We start from the raw sequence: 26690 nt of genomic DNA on the forward strand, positions 1-26690 counted from the left end.
TTGGATGGATTCTAAATACCATTAAATTACTCTGCATGCATAAAAATTTTTGAGCAGAGTCTGGCACACAGTGAATGTTCAACCACAGTAATAACTGCTATTATTTTGTAATAGCGTAGTAATAACCACTATTATTTTGTGAAAAGTACTGGTTACATAAGTTGCCAATGCTTGCTCAGGAAATTGTACAATAGACATCCACACCCATATTATGGACACAAATTCAGTTAGCATTTCTGAGATAAAAAAGGAAGTAGGTCTACTCAGAAATTCTCAGCCTTTGGGGTTTAGAAAAACTATTAGAAGAAGGGTGCAGATCTAAAGGTGAGTGAGGTGTAGAACTGGGGAAGGTGACGGTATCTGGACGGAAGGACCAAGAAGCACTTGCTCAGAGCCTCTTCCAGCACTCATCAGACACACAGCAGACATCCCAGGCTTGAAGAAGGTAGGTCCAGGGACTTGCCTTCCTAGGCTTTTGGGCTGATGGTTTTCTCATTGGTTGGTCCTAAGTTTCTTGGGAGTAGAATGAGAAAGAATGAGGCCACTTTCTGTGCTTCTAGATTGGGGTGGTTCAAGTGCCCCTTTACAGATTCTTTTGGAGTATTTTGGAAGCAGTCTTTGCTGAAGAGGACGGGAACAAGGGAAGGCTCATAAAGGCTGAAGCTGGATGCTGGATGAGGTTGTTCTAGTTTTTTTTTCCTCTAGGTCCCTAACCTTCCAGAAATCTGAAAGCAGTATTTAAACTTTTAACTATTTATTTCATATCACTTCCATGATCTTTTTTCTCTGCCTATAATAGGTTATTTTATAATTCTGCATTTCAAAGAAAATCTGCCACAGGCAGAGTTTGGGAATGTGGTGTGGGGCAAAGACAGAGTCCACAGTCTTACACATTTAGACTGGCCTCTGAGGTAGAGCTGTGGTCTAACTTACTTCCCCAGGGTCTCTGGTGCCATGCACTGGACACCCAACCCTAACCTGAAGCTGCTCATGAAGAAGTCTACTAATGAAAGAGACTGTGTAGATTCTTAGCATTCTTGAAATCAGAAAAAAGTGTGCAGGTAGTTATAGTCAACCTGTTCTTCTCTCAGGTGAGGTAAACAAAACTCAGAGAAGGGAAATGACTTGCCCAGAATCACACAAGTCAATAAAAGAGCTGGGAGTGGAACCCAGACTTCTCGATTCCTGCCTGGGCCTTTTCCTGCCCCAGGTCACTGTTCCTACATCACAGTCGTCATCATCCAAAACCCACACAGGTTCAAGCTTCCATATGAACCTTTATTTTATAAATTTTCCAAAGAAGGAGAAGGTGGACCTTTGGACAATCCTCCTCAGGATGATTCTTTGGCAATTGTGACCTATGAGGAGGAGGATGATAGAAAAATAAGGAAGCAAAAGATCAGTGGTAGTGGTGATCCACAAGGAGTTTGGAACCAGTACAAGAAGAGTGAGGGATTTTTTAGTTTTCTGACCTCTGTTCTCAGGAAAAAAAAAGAGGGGGAAATACACTAGTTGTGAATAGATTGATAGATGTCACAGAAAATGTGACAAGACTAGTGTTCAGATTATTTCCTAATCTGGAAGAAATGTTTCTCAAATCCATCCAATATTCTCTACTGTTTTGGAGTCCTTGGTAGTTGAATTTAGGAAGCTGAGCCAGGAAGAGTAAGCACAAATTTTGGTCCTTTTGGAATTTACCTGCCTAGATAATTATATCAGTTTCTATACCTGATGTTTTGTTTTTGTTGTTAGCTGCTGTCAAGTCACCCTGATTCATGGAGACCACGTGTGTGCCATAGTGTGAAGACTGTTGTTTTCGTGTGCTGTTGAGATGGTTCCAACTCATAGAGACCCTATATGACAGAGTAGCACTGCCCTTTAGGGTTTCCTAGGCAGTTATGTGAACCCAGAGTCAGAGATCCTTGGGTAGACAGAGCACTAGCCCTGGGTGATGAGAATCTGACCAATATTACCCCAGAAACATAGCAAGACCATAGAGTCACTTGGAAGCATTATTTGGATATAATATCTCTGTCCTGGGGAAGTTCAAAGTCTTACTGGAGAGACACTAAATATAGAAACAGATCACCAGGGGTATTTGATACAACAGGGCATAAAATTCCTAAATCCTTGGTATGTGTGAGAGATGAATGTATAGGTTCCTTTGCATTAGAGAGAAATAAGTTCATATACAAGAATTTTGGCTTCTAGGTTCTAAGAGAGAAGTAACAGATTTCTTAAACCACTGTCAACATCATAGATTGAGTAAGCCATTTGTGAGAAGTTGGGGAAGTGGGGAATTGTGTCTGAGAGAAGGCAGAGTGTATGTAATACCATCAGTGAATGAGAAGGACCAGAAGCTGAGGTGGGTTTTTGTTGCAGGGCAGCTGTGGAAGGGGTAGAACATTCCTAGCAATAGGTTCACCATGTGCAAATGCCTCAATATAGGAAAGAGATTGCTGGTTTGGAAGAACTGAAATGAGTCAAGAATATTTGGGGATTTGAAAATAAAAAGGAGATTCAAGGTAAGTTTATGGTAATAGCTGTGGGCTAAGTAGCAGAGGTTCTTCTCTCAACCACACTAAAGATTTTAACTTTATACTAAGAGCAGTGAAATGCCATTTGGGGATTAATAATGGTAACACTATTATCAGGAGCCCTGGGCATACAGTGGCTAAGTGCTCGGCTGCTAACTGAAGGGTTGACGATTGGAAGCCACCAGCTGCTACATGGGGGAAAGATGTGGCAGCCAGCTTCCTTAAAGATTTATAGTGTTGGAAACCCTATGGGGTATTTATACTGCACCATATACGATCACTTTGAGTCAAATGTAGAGTTCAGTCTGAATACACCTACTCAACAGCTTTAAATATGTTACCTACTTTACCAACTTGGTTATCATCAAAGCAAAGACTGCAAGAGAAAAAGGAGGGCTCCCTGGTGTGGCTTTGCCTAGTCCTATGTCTAGCTTATTCCATGAGAGCAGGAAGCAGATGACAACCTTGACTGTTCTGAAAAATCTTTGAAACAAACTGCAAAAGATAGAAAGACTCAACCACTGACCACATGGAAAAATGAATATCATGTGCTTACCAATCATATAATCCCCTCTTTCCTCCCTCCCCAAGACAAGAGCAAATCAGGAATGTTGGAAATGAATTTCCTCTTTAACATGTTGTGAAATATCCTGACAGCTGTTACAACTTAATCAGGGAATGCTGACCAGAGACTGCCTTATGGAGTAACCTGCCTCAAAGTGCCCCTGTCCTGTCATTTCCAGGACCTCATTCTGAATTATGTTTTTTATTGTAGCACCTTTTCTGCTGCTATGACAACGCTGCAGGGAATGCAACAGGCCACACCAGGGCCTGGGCCTGGTGTACCCCAGATTGCACAGCTTGTTAATCTACACTCATATGTGTGGAAAGGAATGCCAGAGAAGTTCTTGAAGGGAGAACCCAAGGTTCTAGGGGTAAGTCAGGTGCACATCTGGGAGAAGACCAATGATGTTGTATACTCAAAACTGATCAAACCTGATGACAAATACTCTCTCCTTCAAGCATCATGTCATATCAACCGATCTTCAGAACAGCAGTATTTGATGTTCAGACCCTAACAATTGAAAAAAAAGAATGGCGGAATATTCTATCATATCATGCCTATAATTCATGTGGTCATCTTGATAAATATATTCAACTTTCATATGGAAGAGCAGTAAAAGAAAAGGCCCAGTGTGGACTAGCTTGTGTCCCCTCCACAGGCCTTCCTGATACCTGATGGCTGCCTGTTGTTAGTATCTCCGTGTAGGTTATTTTCTTAGCCAGTCCTGCTCCACAGATGATGAAAACCCTTATATTCTCTCTGCATTTCCTCCCTGGAGTCTTAGGTGGATTTTCCTAAAAGAAATAAGGGTGTAAAGAGAGACAAGTTAATGCTAGTTGATGGATAGTGAATGTTAAAATTTATCTGTAACTCAGGCTTCAAAGCACTAGGACAAAGTCACTGTGGACACTTTGAATCCTTTTTAGTCCCATGGGACAATTGTAGTCAAGTGTCCCTAAGTGTTAACCTCTGTCTTCACAGTCATGGTCTCAGGTCCCAGATCCCAAGAAAATGTCATATTTGGTCTTTTCTCTCCTTTCCCTTTACGGGCTGTCCTTCCTTCAGGTCACTTATGCTTGCTAGAAGACTTTGTTCTAATTTCTGTGTCTCCCCTGTCTGGGCATGCGACAAAGCAGAGCAACAGTTGTCATAGGAGTAGCATCACGGATACCAGTAAAGTGTCTCTGAGCAGATCCTAGCACAGCCTTTTTTTAGTTTGAAATACCTTGGGCGAAGATAGATATCCCAAGAGATCATTTTTGTAAGTTGCTATATTCACATTTCTGCCGTGGTGGTGCAGTGGTTAAGGGCTTGATGCTAACCAAAATACTGGCAGTTCAAATCAATCAGCTGTTCCTTGGAAACACTTGGGGCAGTTCTACTCTGTCCTATAGGATCGCTAAGAGTTGGAATCGACTTGATGGTAACAGATTTGGTTTTTGTTTTTTTTTTTTTTTGTTTATACGGGGGAAAAAAAAAGACACGAGAATATCAAGAACCACATCCAAGTATTTCGAAAGATTGAGAAGGAGTGTAACTCTGTGGTTGGAGAAAGAGTGGCTTGGGCAACATTTTTATGGTGGATAATTGGCTTTTACTTTTGTCATCATTTCTAGGTTGTCCAGATCCTGATTGCCGTGATGAACCTCAGCTTGGGAATAATAATGCTGTGTGTCTTGTTACCTTTTCGTGGAATAAATCCCATTTCAGTATACGTCGGGTACCCACTGTGGGGGTCAGTGACGGTGAGTAAAGTGCCTTCTGAAATAATTGGAAATAGTATCCTAACTCTACTTGTAGTTCTGTAACCTTGAGAAATGTATCTAACCTCCCTCTGATTCAATTTTCTCATATTTATACTGGTCATAATAATATAAATACATTGAAAGCTAGGCAAATCAAATATTTAATACATATCAGTTACAATATTTTACAGCAACATGTAAGAAAAGACCCAGCCCAGATGGCTTAAATATTGACAGTATTGATTATTTCTAAACGAGAAGGTCAGTGGCAAGTCACTTCCAAGTTAGTTCTTGGTTGGCGACACAAGACCTCATCAAGAACTCCTGGTAGACCATATCAGACTTCTTGACTTAGCTCAATGTTCAGAAATGTTTTATATGCATATTCCCAAACCAACTATGGGCAATGGGAATAGACTTGGCATTAATGGTTTCAACTAATCATGACTCACCGCTGTACCTGAGGAGGGTTCATTCTATGTTGAAGTTTATGGGGCACTAAACAAAATGATGGTTTTGTTGGCAGGGAGGAGAAAGGGAGTTGGCTGTTATGCAATTTATAGCGTCTGACCCAATGACTATCAAGTCTTAACAAACAGTTTAGGCTAACAAACAGGACAATTAAATCAATTTTGTTTCATAAGTTTAATAACAATAACTATCATTAAAATTAAATTTAAAAACATAATTAAAATTAAAATTTAAGAAAATTTTAAAAATGCTCCCCTCCAAACACACACACACACGCACACAAAAGCTCTCTGAAAATTGAGAGTATAAATGAGAATTTCCCTATTAAAATTAACATTAATAGTATCCTGCTTTTGCTTACTTGGCAGAATGCTTCTGTTAGTTTCATTTATTCCTTCTTCAATCTTATTTCCAAATCCTACCTGTGAAGTGCCTTTTTTTCTCTCTTACGAGTACAAATACCAATACCAAGAGCCGACCAAAAATTTCTCTTCTTTTTTGGTCCCTTTAGTTACCAAACCCACTAACCCCACCCACTGCTATCAGAATTCCATCAAAATATCCCCATGTTAGACTATTTGTTCAAGTTTTCTTTTAGTTTTATATACGTGACATTTTACATTCCTTCTTATGTTTTTCCATCTAAAATACTGTAAAATATTTTTGCTATGGTAAATGAGGTACTTTCATTCAGCCCTGTCTTCAAACATACACACATAAGAGACACACAAATACACACGTATTTATAATAAAACCAAAAAACCAAACCCAGTGCCATCGAGTCGATTCCAACTCATAGTGGCCCTATAGGACAGAGTAGAACTGGCCCATAGAGTTTCCAAGGAGCGCCTGGCGGATTCAAACTGCTGACCCTTTGGTTAGCAGCCGTAGCACTTAACCACTACACCACCAGGTTGGTGGCGTAGTGGCTAAAAGCTACTGCTGCTAACCAAAAGGTCCACAGTTTCAATCCACCAGGTGCTCCTTGGAAGCCCTATGGGGCAGTTCTACTCTGTAGGGTCATAGGGTCGCTATGAGTTAAAATCGACCCAAAGACATTGGCTTTGGTTTTGGTTTTATGCATAATTTCTATTTGTAATGTTCCCATCTTCCTTACTGAATTTTCTTTTTTTCATAGTAGCTTCTAATTGATATTCTTGAATATTTGTAACATAACTCATATTTAAATAACATTAATTTTAAACATTTATTTGAAATTTTTCAATATAATTGTATTGTTTAATACACTCAGAACAGTTTTCATACTAGTAGCCATCCTTTCTTGATTTTAACTTTAATGATATGCTTCTAGGGTTTTTCCATTAAATGTGATAAAGACTTTTGGACTGAGATATTACATTATGTTATGGAACAGCCAACTCTTCATATTTTATCAATAAGTAGATTGAATTGTATTAAATGTCTTATCAACATATATAGCATCAGTTTATGATTTTTTTCCTTAAATCTACTAACTCTATAAGTTGTAATGTTATTTCAACATTTAAAAACTTGCACGTTTGAAGAAATACCTGATTCATTACATTTCATATGAAGGAGAAATCTCTCTGCTATTTTTTTCCAGAAGTGATTTAGTTTACATTACTCATCTCCACATCTTGATATCATTAATTTGTTAAAGAAATTTATCAAGCTGCTTCATTAGATTGGTCTATTTTTGCTACTAAAAATAATTTTTTGAAGCTTTTGAAATCAAAGTGTCAAAGCAACCCTCAAAACTCAAACAGTTGAATAGCCTGAGGCAGGGAGTCTATTGACTTGACTCTTGCAATTTTTGCCAAAAGGAAAATAATTACTCAACTGTTGGAGTCAAATGAATTAGTATATTTTAATCATCTAATAAGGAATTTAAAATTTTTCTTTGCTACTCTTTTATTTAAAAATTCCAATTATTTTAAAATAAGTTAGCCTTTAGTGGTAGCCAGGCACCATCTAGTTCTGGTCTCAGACTAGAGGAGGCTGTGGTTCATGGGGTCCTTTATTCCTTTGGACGAATTGATTCCTTGAGTCTTTGGTTTTGTTCACTCTACTTTGCTCCTGATAGGGAGAGACCAGTAGTTGTATCTCAGACGGCCTCTGTCAAGTTTTTAAGATTGTAGTCATCACTCATTAAAATAAGATGTAGAACATTGTCTTTATAGATTAAGTTATGCCAATTGAAATAGATGTCCACCAAGACTGTGGTCCCTAGATCTCAAGCCCAGTAACTCAGTCCCCAGAGGTGTTTGGTTATGGCTTAGAAGTTTTCATAACTATGCCTCCTGTGCGCTGTATTATATATGGGTATATTTGCAACACATATGTATGTAGAAATATTCACTGCCAAACCTATATACACACATGGGTGTACTCCCATACTCTTGCCCCCATCTGCTCAGGTTATGTATCTACTTATGTATACAATCGTAAATTGTTGTTTGTCTTTACTGTTGTTGCAGGATTTTATATGTAATATTATTTACCATTGTTGTCTTTTACCTTTGCGTACCTCTCAGTGTCTTTCTTTGCCTTGGTCATATTGTGCTGACTTTGCCAATATTGTGTATTGTCTTTGCCTTCACCAAAGTAATACGCGTCTACTATCTAGCTAGTGACTTTCTCACCCTCCCTCTCCCATCTCTGGTAACAATCAAGGAATGTTTCTCTTAGCGTATAAACATTCTCTTGACATTTTATAATAAGTCTCATACAATATTTATCCTTTTGTGATTAACTTATTTCACTCAGCATAATACCCTCCAGATTCATCCATGTCGTGAGATGTTTTTTGGATTCATTGCTGTTCTTTAATGTTGCTTAGTATTCCATTGTGTGCATGTGCCATAGTTTGTTAACCCATTTATCTGTTAATAGGGCTGATGTTGTTTACATTTTTTGCTACTGTGAATAATGTTGCAATGAACACAGGTTTGTATATGTCTATTCTTGTCATGGCTCTATTTCTCTAGGATATATACCTAGGAGTGGAATTGCTGGATCATATTGGTATTTCTATTTCTAGTTTTTTAAGGAAGTGCCATACTATTTTCCTCAGAGGTTGTACCATTTTACATTTCAACCAGCAGTTTCAATCTACGCACAGCCTTGCCAGTATATTTTTTTTCCTGTGTGTTTTTTTTTTTTGATCAGTGCCATTGTTATTATGGTGAGATAGTATCTCATTGTAGTTTTGGTTTAGACCTCGCTAATAGTTAAAGATTGTGAGCATTTCTTCATGTATTTGTTGGCCACTTTGATGTCTTCTCTGGCGAATTGTTTGTTGATATCCTTTGCCCGTTTTTTTAATTTGGTTGTTTGTCTTATTATTATTGAGATCTTGAAATTTTCTATAAATTTTAGAGATTAGTCCCTTGTCAGATATATCACTGAAAACATTTTTTTACAGTCTGTTGTTGTTTTTGTTAGGTGCTGTCGAGTTAGTCCCCACTCATTATGACCCTATGTGCAACAGAATGAAACACTGCCCGATCCTGCGCCATCCTCATAATCCTTGTTATGCTTGAGCCCATTGTTGCAGCCACTGTGTCAGTCCGTCTTGTTGAGGGACTTCCTCTCTTTGGCTGACCCTCTACTTTACCAAGCATGATGTCCTTCTCCAGGGAATGGTCCCTCCTGTTAACGTGTCCAGAGTATGTGAGTTGAAGTCTCACCATAACTGCCTCTCAGGAGCTCTGGCTTCTTCCAAGACAGATTTGTTTGTTCTTTTGGTAACCCATGGTATATTTAATATTCTTCACCAAAACTGTAATTCAAAGGTCTCAATTTTTCTTTGGTCTTCCTTATTCATTATCCAGATTTTGCATGCATATGAGGTGATTGAAAACCCCATGGCTTGGGTCAGGCTTACCTTAGTCCTTGAAGTGATATCTTTCTTGTTGAACACTTTAAAGAGGTCTCATACAGCAGATTTGCCCAATGCAATATGTCGTTTGATTTCTTGACTGCTGCTTCCATGGGTGTTGATTGTGGATCCAAGAAAAATAAAATCCTTTACAACTTCAACCTTCATTTATCATTATGTTGCTTATTGGTCCAGTTGTGAGGATTTTTGTTTTGTTTATGTTGAGCTATAATCCATATTGAAGGCTGTAGTCCTTGATCTTCATCAGTAAATGCTCCAACCCCTCTTTCTGTTCAGCAAGCAAGGTTGTGTCATCTGTATAACACAGGTTGTTAATGAGTCTTCCTCTAATCCTGGTGTCACATTCTTCTTCATACAGTCCAACTTCTCAGATCATTTTGTTCAGCATACAGATTGAATAAGTATAGTGAAAAGATACAACCCTGACACACACCTTTCCTGACTTTAAACCATGCAGAATCCCCTTATTCTCTTTGAACAACCACCTCTTTGGCTCGGTACAGGTTCCTCATGAGCATAATTAAGTGTTCTGGAATTCCCGTTCTTTGCAATGTTATTCATAATTTGTCATGATCCACATGTTCGAATGCTTTGCATAGTCAATAGAACACAGGCAAACACCTTTCTGGTATTCTATGCTTTAAGACAGGATCCATCTGACATGAGCAATAATGTCCCCCGTTCCATGTCCTCTTCTGAATCCGGCTTGAATTTCTGGAAGTTCCTTGTCGTCTTAGGTTGGGTTCTCTACAGAAGCAAAACCAGTAAACTCTATATGTACATATAGGGAGAGATTTATATGAAGTAAATGGCTCACACGGTTGTAGAGGCTGGAACGTCCCAAGTCTATGGGTCAGGATAGAGGCTTCTCATTATTCCCTTAGCCTCAGGGGCTGGCAAACGCAAGATTGGCAGGTTAGAGAGCAGGTTTCTTGCTCACAGGCTGTGAGGATCCAAGACTGACAAATCCCAAGATCACCAGAGAAGACCACATGTAAGCTGCTAGCTCAAGTCCCAAAAACTGGAGGTCAGATGAACAGGAGCCAGCTGCAGGATCCAGAATGAGCAAAACCCACGAGCCATGCTTGAATGTTGACTTATATTCAATGCAGGCCACATGTCCAAAGAAACTCCCTTTCAACAGATTGGTTACTCATAGCAGATCCCATCATGGAGGTGATTGCATTATATCAAATCTCATCATGGAAGTAATCACAACATCATATGACTGCCAAACCACTGAGAATCATGTCCAGCCACGTTAAAACACAACCTTAACCATCACACATATTGACGTACTGCTGCAAATGCTTTGGAATGATCTTCAGCAAAATTTTACTTGCAGCTGATATTAATGATATTGTTTGATATTTTCCACATTCTATTGTATCACCATTCTTTGGAATAAGAATGAATATGAATTTCTTCCAGTCGGTTGACCAGGTAGCTGTCTTCCAAATTTCTTGGCATAGATGAGTGAGCACTTCCAGCATTGCATCCGCTTGCTGAAACATCTCAATTGATACTCTGCGAATTCTTGGAGCTTTGTTTTTCACCAGTGTCTTCAGTGCAGCTTGAACTTCTTCCTTCAGTACATGGGTTTTGATCACATGCTACCTCCTGAAATGTTTGAACATCGACCAGTTATTTTTGGTTGAGTTACTCTGGGTATTCCTTCCATCTTCTTTTGATACTTCTTTTCTTGTTCAGTATTTTGCCTGTGTTGTCGTTAGGTGCCATCGAGTTGGTTCTGACTCATAATGACCCTGTGTACAACAGAAGGAAACACTGCCTGGTCCTGTGCCAACCTCACAATCGCTGTTATGCTTGAGCGCATTACTACATCCACTGTGTCAATCCACCTTTTTGAGGGTCTTCCTCTTTTTCACTGACCCTCTACTCTAGCAAGCATGATGTCCTTCTCCAGGAACTGGTCCCCCCGATGACATGTCCAAAGTATGTGAGATGAAGTCTTGCCATCCTCGCTTCTAATAAGCATCCTGGCTATACTTCTTCCAACACAGATTTGTTAGTTCTTCTAGCAGTCCACAGTATATTGAATATTCTTCACCACACCATAACCCAAAGGCATCCACTCTTCTTCCGTCTTTGTTCATAGATTCCTTTGATATTGCAACTCGAGGCTTGAATTTTTAATAGAGTTCTTTCAGCTTGAAAAATGCTAAGGGTGTCTTCCCCCCGCCCTTTTTTTTTTCTAACTCCAGGCTTTTGCACATTTCATTATAATACTTTACTTGGCCTTCTTGAGCCACTCTTTGAAATCTTCTGTTTGCTCTTACATCTCATCATTTCTTCTGTTCGCTTTAGCAACTTGATGTTCAAGAGCAGGTTTCAGTCTCTTCTGACATCGATTTTGATTTTTTATCTCTTTCCTGTCTTTTTAACAGTCTCTTGCTTTCTTCATGTACGATGTCCTTGACGTCATTCCACAGCTTGCCTGGTCCTTGGTCATTAGTGTTCAAAGCATCAAATCTATTCTTGATATGGTCTCTAAATTCAACTTGGTTATACTCAAGTTCATACTTTGGCTTTCGTGGACTTGTTCTGATTTTCTTCAGTTTCAACTTGAGCTCTCATATAAGCAATTGATCGTCTGTTCTTCAGTCAGCCCCTGGCCTTGTTCTGACTGGTGATATTGAGTTTTCCACCATCTTTTTCCACAGATGTAGTCAATATGATTCCTGTGTATTCCATCCGGCGAGGTCCGTGTGTATAGTCTCTGCTTTAAAAAACCAAAGAAAGCAAACCCGTTGCTGTCGATTCTGACTCTGTTTACTTTGGTGAAAAAAGGTATTAGCAATGAAGAAGTTGTTGGCCTTGCAAAATTCTGTCATGTGATCTCTGGCAGCATTTTTATCACCAAGGCCATATTTTTCAGCTACCAATCCTTCTTCTTCATTTCCAACTTTCCCATTCCAGTCACCAGTAATTATCAATGCATCTTGGTTGCATGTTTGACCTAGTTCAGACTGCAGAGGTAGGTAAAAATCTTCAGTTTATTCACCTTTGTACTTAGAGTTTAGTGTGCAAATTTGACTAATAGTCTTATTAACTGATCTTCCTTGTAAGCATATGGATAGTACCCTATCATGACAGTGTTGTACTTCAGGATAGATCTTAAATGTTCTCTTTGATAATGAATGCAATGCCATTTCTCTTGAATTTATCATTCCTGGTAGGGTAGACCATATGATTGTCTGATTCAAGATGTCCAATACCAGTCCATTTCAGCTCACTAATGCCTAGGGTATTGATGTTTCTGCTTTCTATTACATTTTTGATGATTTCCAGTTTTCTTAGTTCATACTTCGCAGATTCTATGTTTCTGTTATCATTGGATGTTTACGGTTGTTTCTTGTCATTTTGAATCATGCCACATGAGCAATTGAAGGTCCTGAAAGTTTGACTCCATCCATGTCATTAATGTTGACTCTACTTTGAGGAGGCAACTCTTTGCTGTCTTATTTTGAGTGCCTTCCAACCTGAGGGGCTCATCTTCTGGCACTATATCAGACAATATTCTGCTGCTATTCATAAGTTTTTCACTATTTGATTTTTTTCACTGCCCAATCCTCCTTTCTAGTCTGTCTTTTTCTGGAACCTATGCTGAACCCTGTCCACCGTGGGTGACCTGACTGGTATTTGAATACCGGTAGTGTAGCTTCCAGCATCATAGCAACATGCAAGCCGCCACAGTATGACAAATTGACATACGTGTGGGGTCCCAGTCTGTAGGTTCTCTTTTTACTCTTTTAGAGAAGTCCTTTGATGCACATAAGTATTTAATTTTTAGGAGGTCTCAGTTATCTAGTTTATTTTGCACTATTTTTTATTACTAGTTACTTTTGATAGTCTATTTAAGCCACAAATTAGGATTCCTGGGTTTCCTTCTATTTTTTTCTTCCATGTTCTTTATAGTTTTAAGTTTTACATTTAGGTCTTTGATTCATCTTGGGTTAGGTTTTACGTATGGTGTGAGGTATTGATTCTGTTTCATTTTTCTACATATGGATATTCAGTTTTGCCAGCATCATTTGTTAAAAAGACTATATCTTCCTTATTTAATGCATTTCAACCCTTTGTTGAAGATCAACTGTCTGCAGATGGATGTGTTTACTACTTCTAGAATCTCAATTCCGTTCTAACTGTCTATGCATGTATTGTCATACCAGTACTGTGCTGTTTTGACTACTGTGGCCGTACAGTCGGTCCTGAGGTCAGGAAGTATGAGTCCTCCTACTTTGTTCTGCTTTACTAATGCTTTACTTATCTGGGAACTCTTTCCATTCCATGTAAAATTGGTAAGTATTTTCTACATCTCGTCAAGGAATGTTGTTGGAATTTGAATTGGGATCGCTTTATATCTATAGAGCACTTTGGGTATTTTTGACATTTTCACCATGTTAAGTCTTCCCATCCATGAGCATGGTATATTTTTCCATTTATGTAGTTATCTTTTGTTTTTTGCAGTAGTGTTTTGTAGTAGTTTTCTTTGTATAAGCCTTTTATGTCTCTGGCTAAGTTTATTTCTAAATATTTTATCCTATGGGGTGATACCGTAAATGATACTTTTTTCCTAATTTCTTTTTCAGAATTTTCTTAGTGTAGAAGAATCTGACTGATTTTTGTGTGTTGATCTTGTACCCTGCCACTTTACTGCATCCATCTATTATTTCCTGTAGAATCTCTGGGATTCTCTGTGTACTGGGAACTCCTACTGAGCCCACTGTTCAGGATCACAATAGAGGGTCTCGGACAGAGTGGAAGAAACATGTACAGCAAAATTCATTAAAAAAAAAAGACTGGTCTGATAGAGACAGGTGGAACTCCGGAGAATATAGCCCTTGGATACCCTTCAAACTTGGAACTGAAACCACTCCTGGAGATCACCTTTCATCCTAACAACAGGCAGACCTTTAGAGCGAGCAGTAACACCAGTGAGGAATGAGTCCCTCAGAGCATTCAAATATAGGGGTCTGAAAGGTTAGCATCTACTCAAAAATGAAGTTTAGAAGGAAGGAAGAGGCAGGAAATCTGGGGGAATGGAAATGGGGAACCCAGGGTGAAAGTGAGGAGAGAGCTGACACATTGACGGGATTGCAACCAAGGGTACAAAAAAAAAAAAAAAAAATCTGTGTATAAATTGTTGATTGGCAAACTTGCTCTTAAACTTTCATCTAAACTACAATAAAATATTCAAAAAAAAGAAGAAAAAAAGAGAGATTAGTCTTTAGTTTCTTTCTTTTTATTTTTGTAATATGTTGTTTAAATTTGGTATCAGTATTGGTTAATTCATACTAGGAATTGGAAGCTTTCTTTATATTTCAATGCTCTGGAAACGTTTAAATACTATTGACATTAGCTTTATTTTGAAGGGCTTCAAAAATGTCCCTATTATTCCTTCTGGTAGACCTTCTCTCTCTGTTCTTTCTTCAGGAGGAGGCAGTTATTTTCAAAGGTTTACCATTCATTCTAAGATAATTGATCTGTTTAACATTTCTATGTAATTTAGGGGTAAGTTTTGGTAAATCGTAACTTCAAATATCTGCTTAAATTTTTATCTTCATTTTTCTTTTTGTCACTAGTTTCTTGCTTCAGGGTCCTTGTCAATTGTGGCAGGAAATAGAACTACAAAATGCCTGGTGAGTAATATTTTTTTTGTGCCAAAAGAGGAAGGATTAATGACACATGACGGCCCAATGTTTTGATTGTTTTTAAATGAGCAGGAGAGATAGTGAGCTTCAACTGGTTGGGCTGGTATTTCAAAATTGCCAATCAGCTAACTGGACAATGATAGAATTTCTGACATGGGGCTGAATATTTTGGCAAGGGAGTTGCTAAGAGGATCTTTATGAAGACACAGAGGATTCCTTAGGGTAAATGTGAAATAGGAGCAGTCAAAAGATCCCTGCAACTAGAGGTTCAGCCCATGACAAGGGCAATGAATGTTGGTGTGACATAATATTTATTAACTGAATTATTAAAATGTATATCACAATTGGAATCTAAAAGGATTTTGATTCAGATTACAATGAAATAAAATTCCCAGTAAGGCTATTAAAGAAGAAGCAATTTTAGAACATAACTTCCACGCCAAGCTGTCTTTCACAAAGCCAATAAAAGGCAAAGCCCAAATTTCATCAAATGTCTTTCCTGCCAAAAGACCATATTTGAATTTTCTTTGCTCAAAGGATAAATTCTAACTGTGGAGCATGTTGAAGGTGGTCCTTCCAAACCTGCCTCCCTAACTTCTCATCCAGTTATATCCACCGAAATGTGCCTACTGCTGCGGTCACACCCAAACTCTCACTCTTTCCTGAGAAATTTGAGTTCTTATAAAAGGGCTCCATACCTTTTCCTCTGAGAAGAGAAGGTATGGCAGGGAATACCCAAAAAGCCAAAAACCAAACCTGCTGCCGTTGAGTCAATTCTGATTCATAGTGACCCTATAGGACAGAGTAGAACTGTCCCATACAGTTTCCAAGGAGCATCTGGTAGATTCGAACTGCTGACCTTTTGGTTAAGCAGCTGTAGCTCTTAACCACTATGTCACCAGGGTTTCCAGAGAATACCCAGGGGAGGAAAATAATATGCAGAAGCTATAAAGGCATGAAAGGGAGCAGCATTTAGAGAAGGACAAGTAATCAAGCACTGGAAGTACAACACGGTAGTGGGTGGACACAGCGTATGTCCAACTAAAGTATAAAGGGCATTGTATGCCCCTCTAATGAGATTCCTAGGGGAGTCATCTGAGGATACAAGTTTGGGAATGACAAGACCGTATTTGTGCTCCGGCAAGAGATTAAACCCCTGGGAGGTGGAAATGGTTTGCACTTCTCTACTAGCCTAAAGATGGACATTCAAACCCACCCAGTGGTGCCAAGGAAGAAACATTTGCTTGCTTCTGTAAAGATTGCAACTAGAAAAACCCTATGAAGTCCTCTTAAAACCAAACAACAGTTTAGCTTAACTAGAAAAAAATGATTTTCTTGAGCACTATGCTTTTAAAAACTATCTCGATGGGACCAAAGTGACAATAGCAACTTCAAAGATTAGATAGAAACCTTAGAGGGCAGTGAGTTTATGTTAGTGGGTGAGGAGTAATTCAGAAAAGGAGGGCAAGAATAGTTGCACCACTCCAAGGATGTAATCAATATCACTGAATTATATATACAGAAACTGTTGAATTAGTGTATATTTTGCTATGTATATTCTGAACAACAACAAAAAAACAAAAAATGCTGTGGAGCAGTTCTACTCTGTAATACATAGCATTGCCATGAGTCAGAATTGACCCTATGATGATGGGTTAGTTTTTTTTTCTTTAAAGGAAAGAGATAAGTCAAGAGGCTATGGCTGGAGAAGATGGCTGTGTTGGGGAAGAAGCAGAGGGTGAGAAGGATGGAGGCATATCTGGTGATGTTTTTGGACTGTTTTTATTCCTTTCTAGGTTGAAAGTAGCCTAGGATTGAATATTGCCAGTGCAGTGAATGCCTCCGTGGGGATCATAATCACTTCACTCAGCTTGGCTGTTTTTTCATCCACCTACTTTGGTTGTATGAACAGCGGGATGCCAGGAACTTGTACCATGATCAAGTCCATGTTAATAGTGAGTGCTTCCTCTTTTCACATAGTACTGTAGTGAAGCAGGTCACAGGAGCCTTGGTTCTGGCAAAAGTAACAATCAGCATTCTTTAATTGCTACATTATTTTGGGAACTTTGAAGCAATTGAGAAAAAGGGCAATCTTTTATTTAGGAGTTAGGGCTACATCCCACATGTCTCCTTGTTTATTCTCTATATGTGATCAGGCAAAGTGGGAAAAGAAAACTCATATTTATTGAACACCTACTTTCTAACAGTTATTGTGTTGAGCCCTTTGCATAATCTTCTTACTTAATTTCACAATTCTGATCAGTATGTACTCTTATTCCCTCCATAAATGTAGCTCAGATGCCAGTCCTTATATGTCTCCAGAGCTTCTTGATTGAGCTTCTGATGGGGTTGCCTAGTTCTCTAAACAAAGTAAAATTGTCTTGAACATTATCCTACAAGTGATGAGTAACCCAGGGTCCCTCCCAACACCTCTAGATGTTCTTGCATGACTCACTATTTCTATCTCCAACATCCTGCTCCTGAAAAATTCCCCATCTTCATTTTGTATTTTACAAATTTTCAGTACCACTTGTTCAAATATGGATACTATTCTAAAACTTTATTCTTCAAATTACCACTGTTATCAGTTGAATTTTGTCCCTCCAGAAGATGTGAGGTTGTAACTCCAGTACCTGTGAGTATAACCCTGTTTTTCTTTCTTACGTTAATCAAGACATTCCAGAGTAGGGTGGGTCTTAAACCTAATCCCTTCTGAGTGGTCTCGTAAACAAGAGAAAACACAGAGACATACACATAAAAAAAAAGGGAGATGGCAAATTCCATGTGAAGATTCATCTGTAAGCCAAGGAATGCCAAGAAACACCTGGAGCTAACAACAAGAAAGGACTCTCCCCTAGAGCTAATACCATGATTTGGGCTTCTAACCTCCAAAACTGTGAGACAGTAAATCCTCATTCTTTATGGTACTTTTTGTTACAGCAGCACTAGCAAACTAAGACAACCACTTATAAAAGATTGTGTAGGTAGTAAAACTTCCTGAAGTTTTGGACCGTGGGGTAAGTGTGTGTGGGTTGGATGGATATTGCAGCCCAGGAAAACAAACAAAATGTAACAATAAATGTTTCCTACTTCAAAGTCTCTTGGCCAGTCTCAACACCACTGAGTTTTCTGGGATCATTGCTCCGTATAAACATCTAGCATTCCACCATGATGCTTAGTTCTTCCTCTCCTTTTGTTCTCCTTGTTTCTTAGCCTCAGCTAAATTTGGACCTCAGCATTGTTCCTAATTTATTATGCAGACCAATTGCAGTGTCTTTGCTTCACTCCCAGCGTAACCTGGATGTCTCCAGGACTATATAGTCACACCAAAATAATGCCTTGAGGTTAACTTTGCTAAATGAATTTACTCTCCTTAATATTTCTAGCAGTTCTTATAGTAAACAATTATATTTCTTGCCACTCATTCAAAATAAGAAAAAATCCACTTCAGAGAACTTAACACATTATTCTAAGATGACACAGTTAGAAATGGCAGAAGCAGAATTTGAATCTGGGGCCTCCTTTCTCTAATCCCATTATATCATTTGCTATTGGCTGCTTCTTATTCTGAAGAAGAATTTTTGACATTTATGTTCAGTTTCTGGAGTTCCCCACGGTAATAGACTTTAAGGGTATAATGATAAGGACCAAACCTGTATTTGACTGGCTAATAGGGATGGCTTCCTCGGTGTCTACACAGGGCGCTGCCCACAGAAAACCCGGTACTTGGTTTAATGTCTCAAAATTCTTAATTTTTGAACAAGAAGCCCTACATTTTCATTTTCTACTTGGCTCTATAAATTATGTAGCTGGTCCTACCTTCATTTCAATCATCTTCTTCCAAAACCCAGTGCTCATCATGAATTCTTATTATTTGTATGAAGATTTTTTCCCGCCCATCCTTACACCAGAATATGTCCATAAGGTCTTCCTAGAATCTGAAGTATCAAGTGTCTTCTTACCTGGGCATCTGTACTTTCAGCCCACAAGTCTATAAGTCCATATTTTATACTCAATCTAAGAGTCAGGACTTTGGGACACACAGAAAGGTAACCATGTTCCTGCCTTCAGGAAACTCTAGTCATCCAGAGAGGAAAATATCATCATCATTATTATCTTCAGTATCATCCAACATCCTCATCTTTATCCCAGCAGTTAGTTTTCCAAAGCATCAGAGGATTTACCTTTGAATGTAATTATCAAAAGAGGTTAGAAAATGGCAAGATCTTTGTAGATAAGTGTTTAGGTAGCACGTTACCTGGAATCATTAGGGAGAAGTACATGGAATTTGCCAACGATCAACTATACTTGACCTAGAAAAACAACAATTCCATGTGGCTCAAACTAATACATGTTTATTTGCTACTGTTTGTTGAAAACACAGCCTGGCACCTGTTTTTGTAAGTAAATTATTGAAACAAAGCCTCACTCGTTTGTTTACATATTGTGTACAGCTGTGTTTGGGCTATAACAGGAGGGTTGAGTGGTTGCAACAGAGACCTTATAGCCCGCAAAGCTTTACGTATTTACTGCCTGTCCCCTTAGAAAAAAAGTTTGCCAACCTCTGGCCTACTCCTCTAGATGGTAAGATCCTTGAAGACAAGGAAATTGCCTGTTTTTTCTTTGCTCCTGTACTTTCAAGACCTACAACAATGCTCAAAATGCAGAGGTCACTGATTATTTATTCAAGGGATGAGTGAATAGATAATGAAATAATCAATACAAATACTCTTAGGTCCACTTGAGTCTGTGTTACATCCTGAGCCCCGCATCCTTGGGTTCCTCCAGACCAGAGGGCCTATCCCTGTGCAAGGAGAGAAAGTAGAGAGTGATTAAACCCAAGAATCCCAGGCTTCATTTCAGGAAAAGACTAATGGGAATAACAGTGCTTTCACAATGTCCCTCAAATCGGACCATGTGTTTTGGCTAAAGATTGGACCTAAAGACAGTTCTCCTAGGGTATGGATTAGAGATGGACTCATTTGGTGTTCATTACTACATTCCTGTTTTTTCGTGTGCTGTCAAGTCGGTTCCAACTAATAGTGACCTTATAGGACAGAGTAAAACTACCTCATAGGGTTTCCAAGGAATGGCTGGTGGATTTTGAACTGCTGACCTTTTGGTTATCAGCTTAACCACTGCACCACCAGGGCTCCATTACTACACTAGTTTCTAGTTGCTGCTGCAATAAATTATCACAAATTTAGTTAATTAAAACAAAACAAATTTATTACCACCTGCATTCCTTGGCTCACGGACCCTTCCTCCATCTTCAAAATAAGTAGTGCAGCATCTTCAAATCTCTCTTTGATCTTCTGCCTCTTACTTCTACTTATAAGATGGCTTATAAATTAAACTTGGCCCATCTGGATAATCAAGGATAATCTCCCCATCTCAAAGCAGCTGATCGGCAGCCTTTGCCATGTAATTTAACATATTCATATATTCTGGAGATTAGGACCTAGATCTGTTTTGGAGGAACATTTTCTACCTGCAATGGCTAAGTCATGAGATCATATCATAATGCCCACTATATGGAATTTCCAGAGTTTGAAAGGACTAAGATGACAATGATCTTTATGATCCATTTCTCCCCTTTTTAAGGTGCTTTCACATTCTGTGCTCACAATAGCACTGGAATGTAGTGGGGGGAGAAAAAGGGAGGCAGCATGATTATTTTATCAGTGACAAAATGATAAAGTGAGAAAATAAGTGGCTTTCACCAGGCCAAATACTGAACTGGCCAAAGTTCTGGCTACGATGGAAGCCAGTTTTCCTGAGCCTGGGCCAGTCCTTTTTCTCTTTTGGCTCTGTAATCAGTGATCAGTGTTTGGAACTTGTCATCTCCATCCTCATGCTCCTTTGTTATGGATTTGTTTCCAGGGTATGGATGGTCTAGTGCTCACTTTAAGTGTGCTGGAGCTCTGCATTGCCGTGTCCCTCTCTGCCTTTGGATGCCAAGTAACCTGTTGTAACCCTAATTCCGTGAGTACTGGGCTTCCCTTGAAGATGTCTGTATTAGTTTTCTATTGCTGTGGAATAAATTGCCACCAACTTAGAGACTTAAAACAACACACATTTATTATCTCCCAGTTTCCATGGGTCAAGAGTTTGGGCACAGCTTAGCTGGGTCCTTTGGTCAGGGTCTTACAAGGCTGCACTCAAGGTGTCAGCTGGAGCTGTGGTCTCATGTGAGGCTGATGATCCTCTTCCATGCTCACATGGCAGAAATCATTTCAACTGTAGAACCTATGGCTACTATATCTCGGAGACCAGCAGGATAGCAAAAGTTTCTTCTGTTTTAAAGCTCTTTTAAAGGGCTCACTTGATTAGATCAGGTACACCCAGGAAAAGGTCACTTTTGACAAATGCAAAGTCAACTGATCATGGAAGTGATATCTTCTCATATTCACAGATCCAACCCGCAGTCAAAGGAAAGGGTATCATAAAAGGGTATGGGTCATTGGTGGGTCATCTTAAAGTTCTGCCTACCGCAATGGCTAAAGAAAAACTATTTTTATACCATCCTTACTCCTTCAAAGGGCCATCCTTCTGAGTCCCGATTTGATAATACTTCACAATAGAGAGGCCGCCAAGGTGTTCGAGGAATTACTCCATTGTCCTATTAGGGCAGCCTTCCTTGAGCTACTGGGGAAATGTGGAGGTTTTAAACTTCTCTATCCATTTGCCCACACAACTCATTCTCATACCCTGAGACCAACAAATGCTCCTCCTGCTGTTAAGAGGCAGAAGGACACCCAGAGAGAGAGGGTATTGGGAAATGAAAGGAGAGAAAATACTCTAGGAAACCTAGTTGTTGTTCTTGCTGATATTGTTAGTTGTCAGTGAGTAAGCTGACAGTGGAGTGCAAGCCATTTGCACCACCTGCAGTCTTCCTATGAAGAAGGGGCCAGGGATATCACCTAAGAAATCAGGATTCCAGGGTGAGGAAGGAGATATTAAAACCCCAACAGCTGCTCATTAACTGCAGTCATCCAGAGGCTCAGGAGAAGATGAAACTCTAGCTAAATCATAAAATAATAGTTTGGTGAGATAGCTTTTCTGGTGCTCTTCTCCGTCTTTTTGTTCCTCTTTCCCTTCTTTTGGGTTCTCATGTTGCACCACACCACCCACCCCTACAGTCCTTTCCCAAAGAAAAGAGATGGACTAAATCACATTAATTCTAGTACTGGGTTTTTGCAGCATAAGAGCCTAGAAGTGAGAGTTTCTTAGCAATTCCCAACGATTTTGTCATTTTTATTTTCATTGAGTGAGACGTTTGGGCATGTCAACAAACTCCTCAGTAAATCATCGCCCCCCAATGACAACATTTATCCATGTGGTCCATTCTGCTCCTAGAGTAGCTATGGAATGGGAATCTTGCTCCCACAAAACTCCCAGTTTGAACCCAGGAAGAGACCAGTGGCTTGGAGGCTTATAATGTCTAACTCTCTTCCTGCTTCCTCCCCCATTTCACACTGCATTTGTGGAAGGAAGTCCAGAACCTTCCTTACTTTACTGATGATTCCTGTCATCATTCTGGTCCAGTGTGGTTTTTGTAATGCTTTAGTTACAGCCGGCAAATCACAGTTTGGTTATGACGTTATCATCAGCATGCTCCTTCCTTTAAGACTACACCCAAGAAAACCCTATGGAGCAGTTTTACTCTGCAACACCAGAGGCTTCCAAGAGTAGGAATCAATCAGAAGGGAAGTAACAATAAAATAACAACAATAACTATTTTTCCTAGAGTCTCTTCTCTCCTTTCATTTCCCGATACCTTCTCCCTGGATGACATTCTTTCTTGTTTGGGGGTAGAACTCCATATTAAGCTTAACACCTTGGTTTACCCAAGTTTTTGGGCACCTTAAGCCAAAGGTAAGATTGATCCACTTGCAGAACCAGAGAAACAACCATTAGAGTCTCATGCCAAGAACCATCACTGAATGTTTGTCCCAGGGCTTGCTAGGGTTGTTATGAGCCCTAGTCAACGCAATGGCAATGGGTTTTTAGGGCTAGCTTGACCTAAAAGATACCTGAGAAATGCGACCAGATCTATCTTAAGACTAGATTCAGAGAAGGAACAGTAGCCTCTGATAATGATGACATCGTGTGGTCAGGAAAGGGAAACCCTGATGTTGGTATTTCAGTGACTCACCTACGGTGTTCTGATTAATTTCACAGGTTGTGTTCATCATGCCCTCAAATCTTCGTGTGGCAGAAACAGAACCTACTGCATCATTTCCAGGAGGTTCAATGCCTCCAACAGAACAGTAGAAATATCTCCCAGAAAATCTATCCTGACAGTAATACAAGAACCCCACTTGAGAAAGTACCAGACTCCAACCCTGATTTTTAAAAATTGTGTATTTTATAATGAATTCAGAATAATATTTTCATTTTTCCCAAGAACGCGATGACTTCTTTTATTGGTTCTTTATCAGAAAAGAAGTTAAATAAATATACCACACATTTAATAAGTCGACAACACTTGAAAATTTTCCATCCATCCTTAGGAGTATGTAAGGGCATCAAGCTGGCAAACAAGATTTGGCAGCAGAAGGGCAAAAAGATATTGCTGAAATGGGATCCCAAGCATTATGTATTTCTGCTTCTCTTGATAGTAATATCCCTACTTGTTAGATTTTTTTCCTCCCACATTTGGGGATACAAGGTGTTCTTGCCTTCAGAAAGTTGAGATGCATGTCTTTTTTTTTCTTTCCCTTTTTTCACTCTTTTCCTTTCATCCCCCCATACAAAATACTCAGAATAGCACATTTAATTCTCATACGTGCGTAAATATAACTTGAGTATAAGCACACATGGAGTAAATACCACATCGTGGATCAGATTCACCTTATATTTTCTCTCACTCTTCTCCTCCCCTCTCCTCCCCTGCCCTTCCCTCCCCTCTCCTTTCCCCTCCCCTCCCCTCCCCTCCCTTTCCATCTCCTCTCCTCTTCTCCCTTCCTCTCTCTTCCTTTCCCTTCCCCTGCTGTCCTCTCCTCTTGTCTTCTCTCCTCTCCTCACTCTTCCCCTCCCCACCCTCATCTCCCTCCTCTATATTCCTTGCCCTTCCTCTCCCCTCCATTTCTTCCTCTTGCCTTCTCCTTCTCCTCCTCTTCCTCCACCTTCTTCTTCTCTTTCTCTCCCTTTCTTTCTGCCCTACAGGGAAGGATTGTATCTTACTCAAGTTTGTATCCCAAGTGCCATGTATTAGATTGTGTCGTACAGGGTATTTACTCAATGCTTATTAAATATATTTTACATATTTTATTTTTTTACAAAACAAATAAAATTAGTAGCAATAAATTCATATGCTACCTGCTTCCCATTCAGATGTAATATAGTAGAAAGAGATTAAATCAGGAAATCTACCATGGTGTTAAAGGATCATCTTTCTAATCAGACAACTCTGAGTTTTTATCTTGAAAATTCCATTGCACTTACTTGCTACCTGTGTGCCCATGGACATAGCACAAATACTTTCTCTGCTTCAGTTTCTTCTTTTGTAAAATAGTAATAATATCACCTGGCTCATAAAATTGTGCTAATAACTTGGTACAATATAGGTAGAAAAATAGTTGTCTGACTGCCATGCACAGAAGGTCAAATTTTATATATATACTTTTGCATATACATGTACATTTGTGGATCTATATCTATATATATATATATTAAATTCATTATGGGGCATGCATCACTTTAAGCATAGTGATAAGCAAGAAGACAATGTCCTTCCTCTTTTAGGTTAAAATTTTAAGAGGAAGGGCAGAAATGAACATATTAACAATTAATCAAAATATTTTCATATCTCAAGGAGATGGATTGGCACAGTGGCTAAAACAATGGACTTAAGCATAACAACGATTATGAGGATGGTGCAGGACCAGGCAGTGCTTCCTCCTGTTGTACATAGGGTTGTTATGAGTTGGAGCTCACTCAATAGCATTTAACAACAACAACAACAATGTTGTAAGAAGCTATGTGGAATATACAACTAGTTAATAGACTAAAAAATGGCTGGTAGTTGGGGGAATTATTAGAAAGAGTAGCCAGGAAAGTCCTTTTTAAGGAGGTGATATTTTTAGGATAGGAAAAAACTATCATTGCATTTCCGTGAACATTATTATTTTATAAATTAGTATATATTTTTTTCTATCCCATACAGAACTAAAATATATATTTTAGTATCCACCTTCCTTCATGAGTGATTTTCAAGGGTAGATGAAGTCCCTTCTTTCCTTATGCCAACATGTCCACCCCCTTCAGCTCCAAAGGTGGACCATAGTTAGCAAGATGCAATGAAGAAACTCCATTTTTCTTGATTCAAGTTTTGATAGCAATCTAATAAGCCCATCATGGTAAAACTCCAAATTCAAAACTATTGTTTTAACATTTATATATATGTTCTATAACTATTATAATATATAAATGAGGATTCAGGTAGCCTGGTTTATTATTGGCAGATGTGTAAATCTATGAAGGAACTATCTTTCATATAAAGTCAAATCACCAGAAACAGAATATGAAGCAGACCTAAGATGGGTCTTTGATTCCATGGTTGAGGAGCTGAATCAAGCAATCCTGAATAAAATGATTGTGGAGGTAAAGTTAATTTACAGCTGGCCTGGAAAAGCTTTATCTTTATCCCTGTGGATGCCTGAATGTCTGGATTTTGACTCTTTGCCAAGATAAAAGCAGCAGGATTTATGATGTGCTGTTTGGAATCCAACCTCCAAGGTTGATCCCTTTACTAATGGCTTGAAACTAGTCTAATCAGTTTGACAAATCTGGTTTCACTATTTAATGGGATGCTGACTGCTCTCTTGCACAGATCTAGGTGGTTCAAGACTGGAGACTTAACACAGTTCATGTGTGTTGGTCCCATGAGAACCTGTACCGTGGAAAGTCTCTAGGACCTTCAGTGCTTTTCTGCACTCTCTTTCTCTAACTGTATCTCACCCTTTGCCTTTAGATAAGAGCCTTACATGAGAACAGCTGTGGATTCTGGTGTGTGCTTTCAAAATGGGAAAGGCAATAGATGTAGGCATGGATACTCTAATTGGGAATAAGGAAGAAATAATGTTTATAAACAAAGACTCTGAAGTGATTGTTCATGTTGGGCCATATATCTTCCAGATAGAAAAATAAAAAAATGCTTGAAATATGAAAACGGCATTTACTAGGCTACCTAAATTGTATTTCTTATAAAACTCTGTTAGTATCCAATTAAACCAGGCAAATATTTGGATTATATGCATGTGAGAAACGCATAAGCAACATTTGTCATTGCAGGCTCATCTCTAGTTCCAAAATAAATTAAATTAAAATGATATTAAGAAAATGTAACTAAGTGCCAAATAACTTTCTAATTCAGATATATATGTAATTTGCATATATACATACATCGTGTGTGTATACCGATATATGTGTGTGCATGTGCATGTATATGTGTGTGTGTGTAGATACAGATGTTGTTTTGTAGAATGTCCCACACCATGGACTTTCTAATTTGGTTTCTCATGATTAGTTCAGGTTCACTGTTTCAGCAAGAACGCAACATAGGTGATGCTGTGTGCTTATCATTGCATCACACTGGGAGGCATAGAATCCCAGTTTATTCTGTTATTGGGATGCTTAACTTGATCACTTGGTTAAGGTGGTGTCTACCAGATATTTTCATTATAAAGAAGTCTTTTCAACATTGTAATTACAGAATAATCAGTGGGGTGGTACTCTAAGGCCATGTGAATATTATGTTCTCAAATAAGCTTTTACTGACTGGTTTTAGCATGCATTCGATTTGCCATT

The 26690-nt window shown here is 38.9% G+C and overlaps 1 protein-coding gene across 9 annotated transcripts; it reads left to right on the forward strand.

Moving 5' to 3' along the window:
- Window positions 1-212: 212 nt before the first annotated feature.
- Window positions 213-24790, forward strand: LOC100660910 (membrane-spanning 4-domains subfamily A member 4A-like). Of its 9 annotated transcripts, XM_023559709.2 has the most exons (9): window positions 218-445; window positions 1753-2365; window positions 2449-2525; window positions 3313-3472; window positions 4719-4847; window positions 14808-14864; window positions 16673-16831; window positions 20760-20861; window positions 23061-24790. In XM_023559709.2, exons 4-9 carry the CDS (start codon window positions 3329-3331, stop codon window positions 23151-23153), a joined length of 684 nt encoding a protein of 227 aa, XP_023415477.2. In that variant the 5' UTR covers window positions 218-445; window positions 1753-2365; window positions 2449-2525; window positions 3313-3328; the 3' UTR covers window positions 23154-24790. The 9 variants fall into 9 exon arrangements, with proteins under 9 accessions (XP_064144070.1, XP_064144072.1, XP_064144073.1 ...); XM_064288002.1 differs by lacking the exon at window positions 3313-3472 and having other exon boundaries at window positions 217-445; XM_064287999.1 differs by lacking the exon at window positions 1753-2365.
- Window positions 24791-26690: the final 1900 nt, after the last annotated feature.

The sequence above is a fragment of the Loxodonta africana genome, chromosome 7 (assembly GCF_030014295.1).
Source record: "Loxodonta africana isolate mLoxAfr1 chromosome 7, mLoxAfr1.hap2, whole genome shotgun sequence".
In the NCBI taxonomy this organism is placed as follows: Eukaryota; Metazoa; Chordata; class Mammalia; order Proboscidea; family Elephantidae; genus Loxodonta; species Loxodonta africana.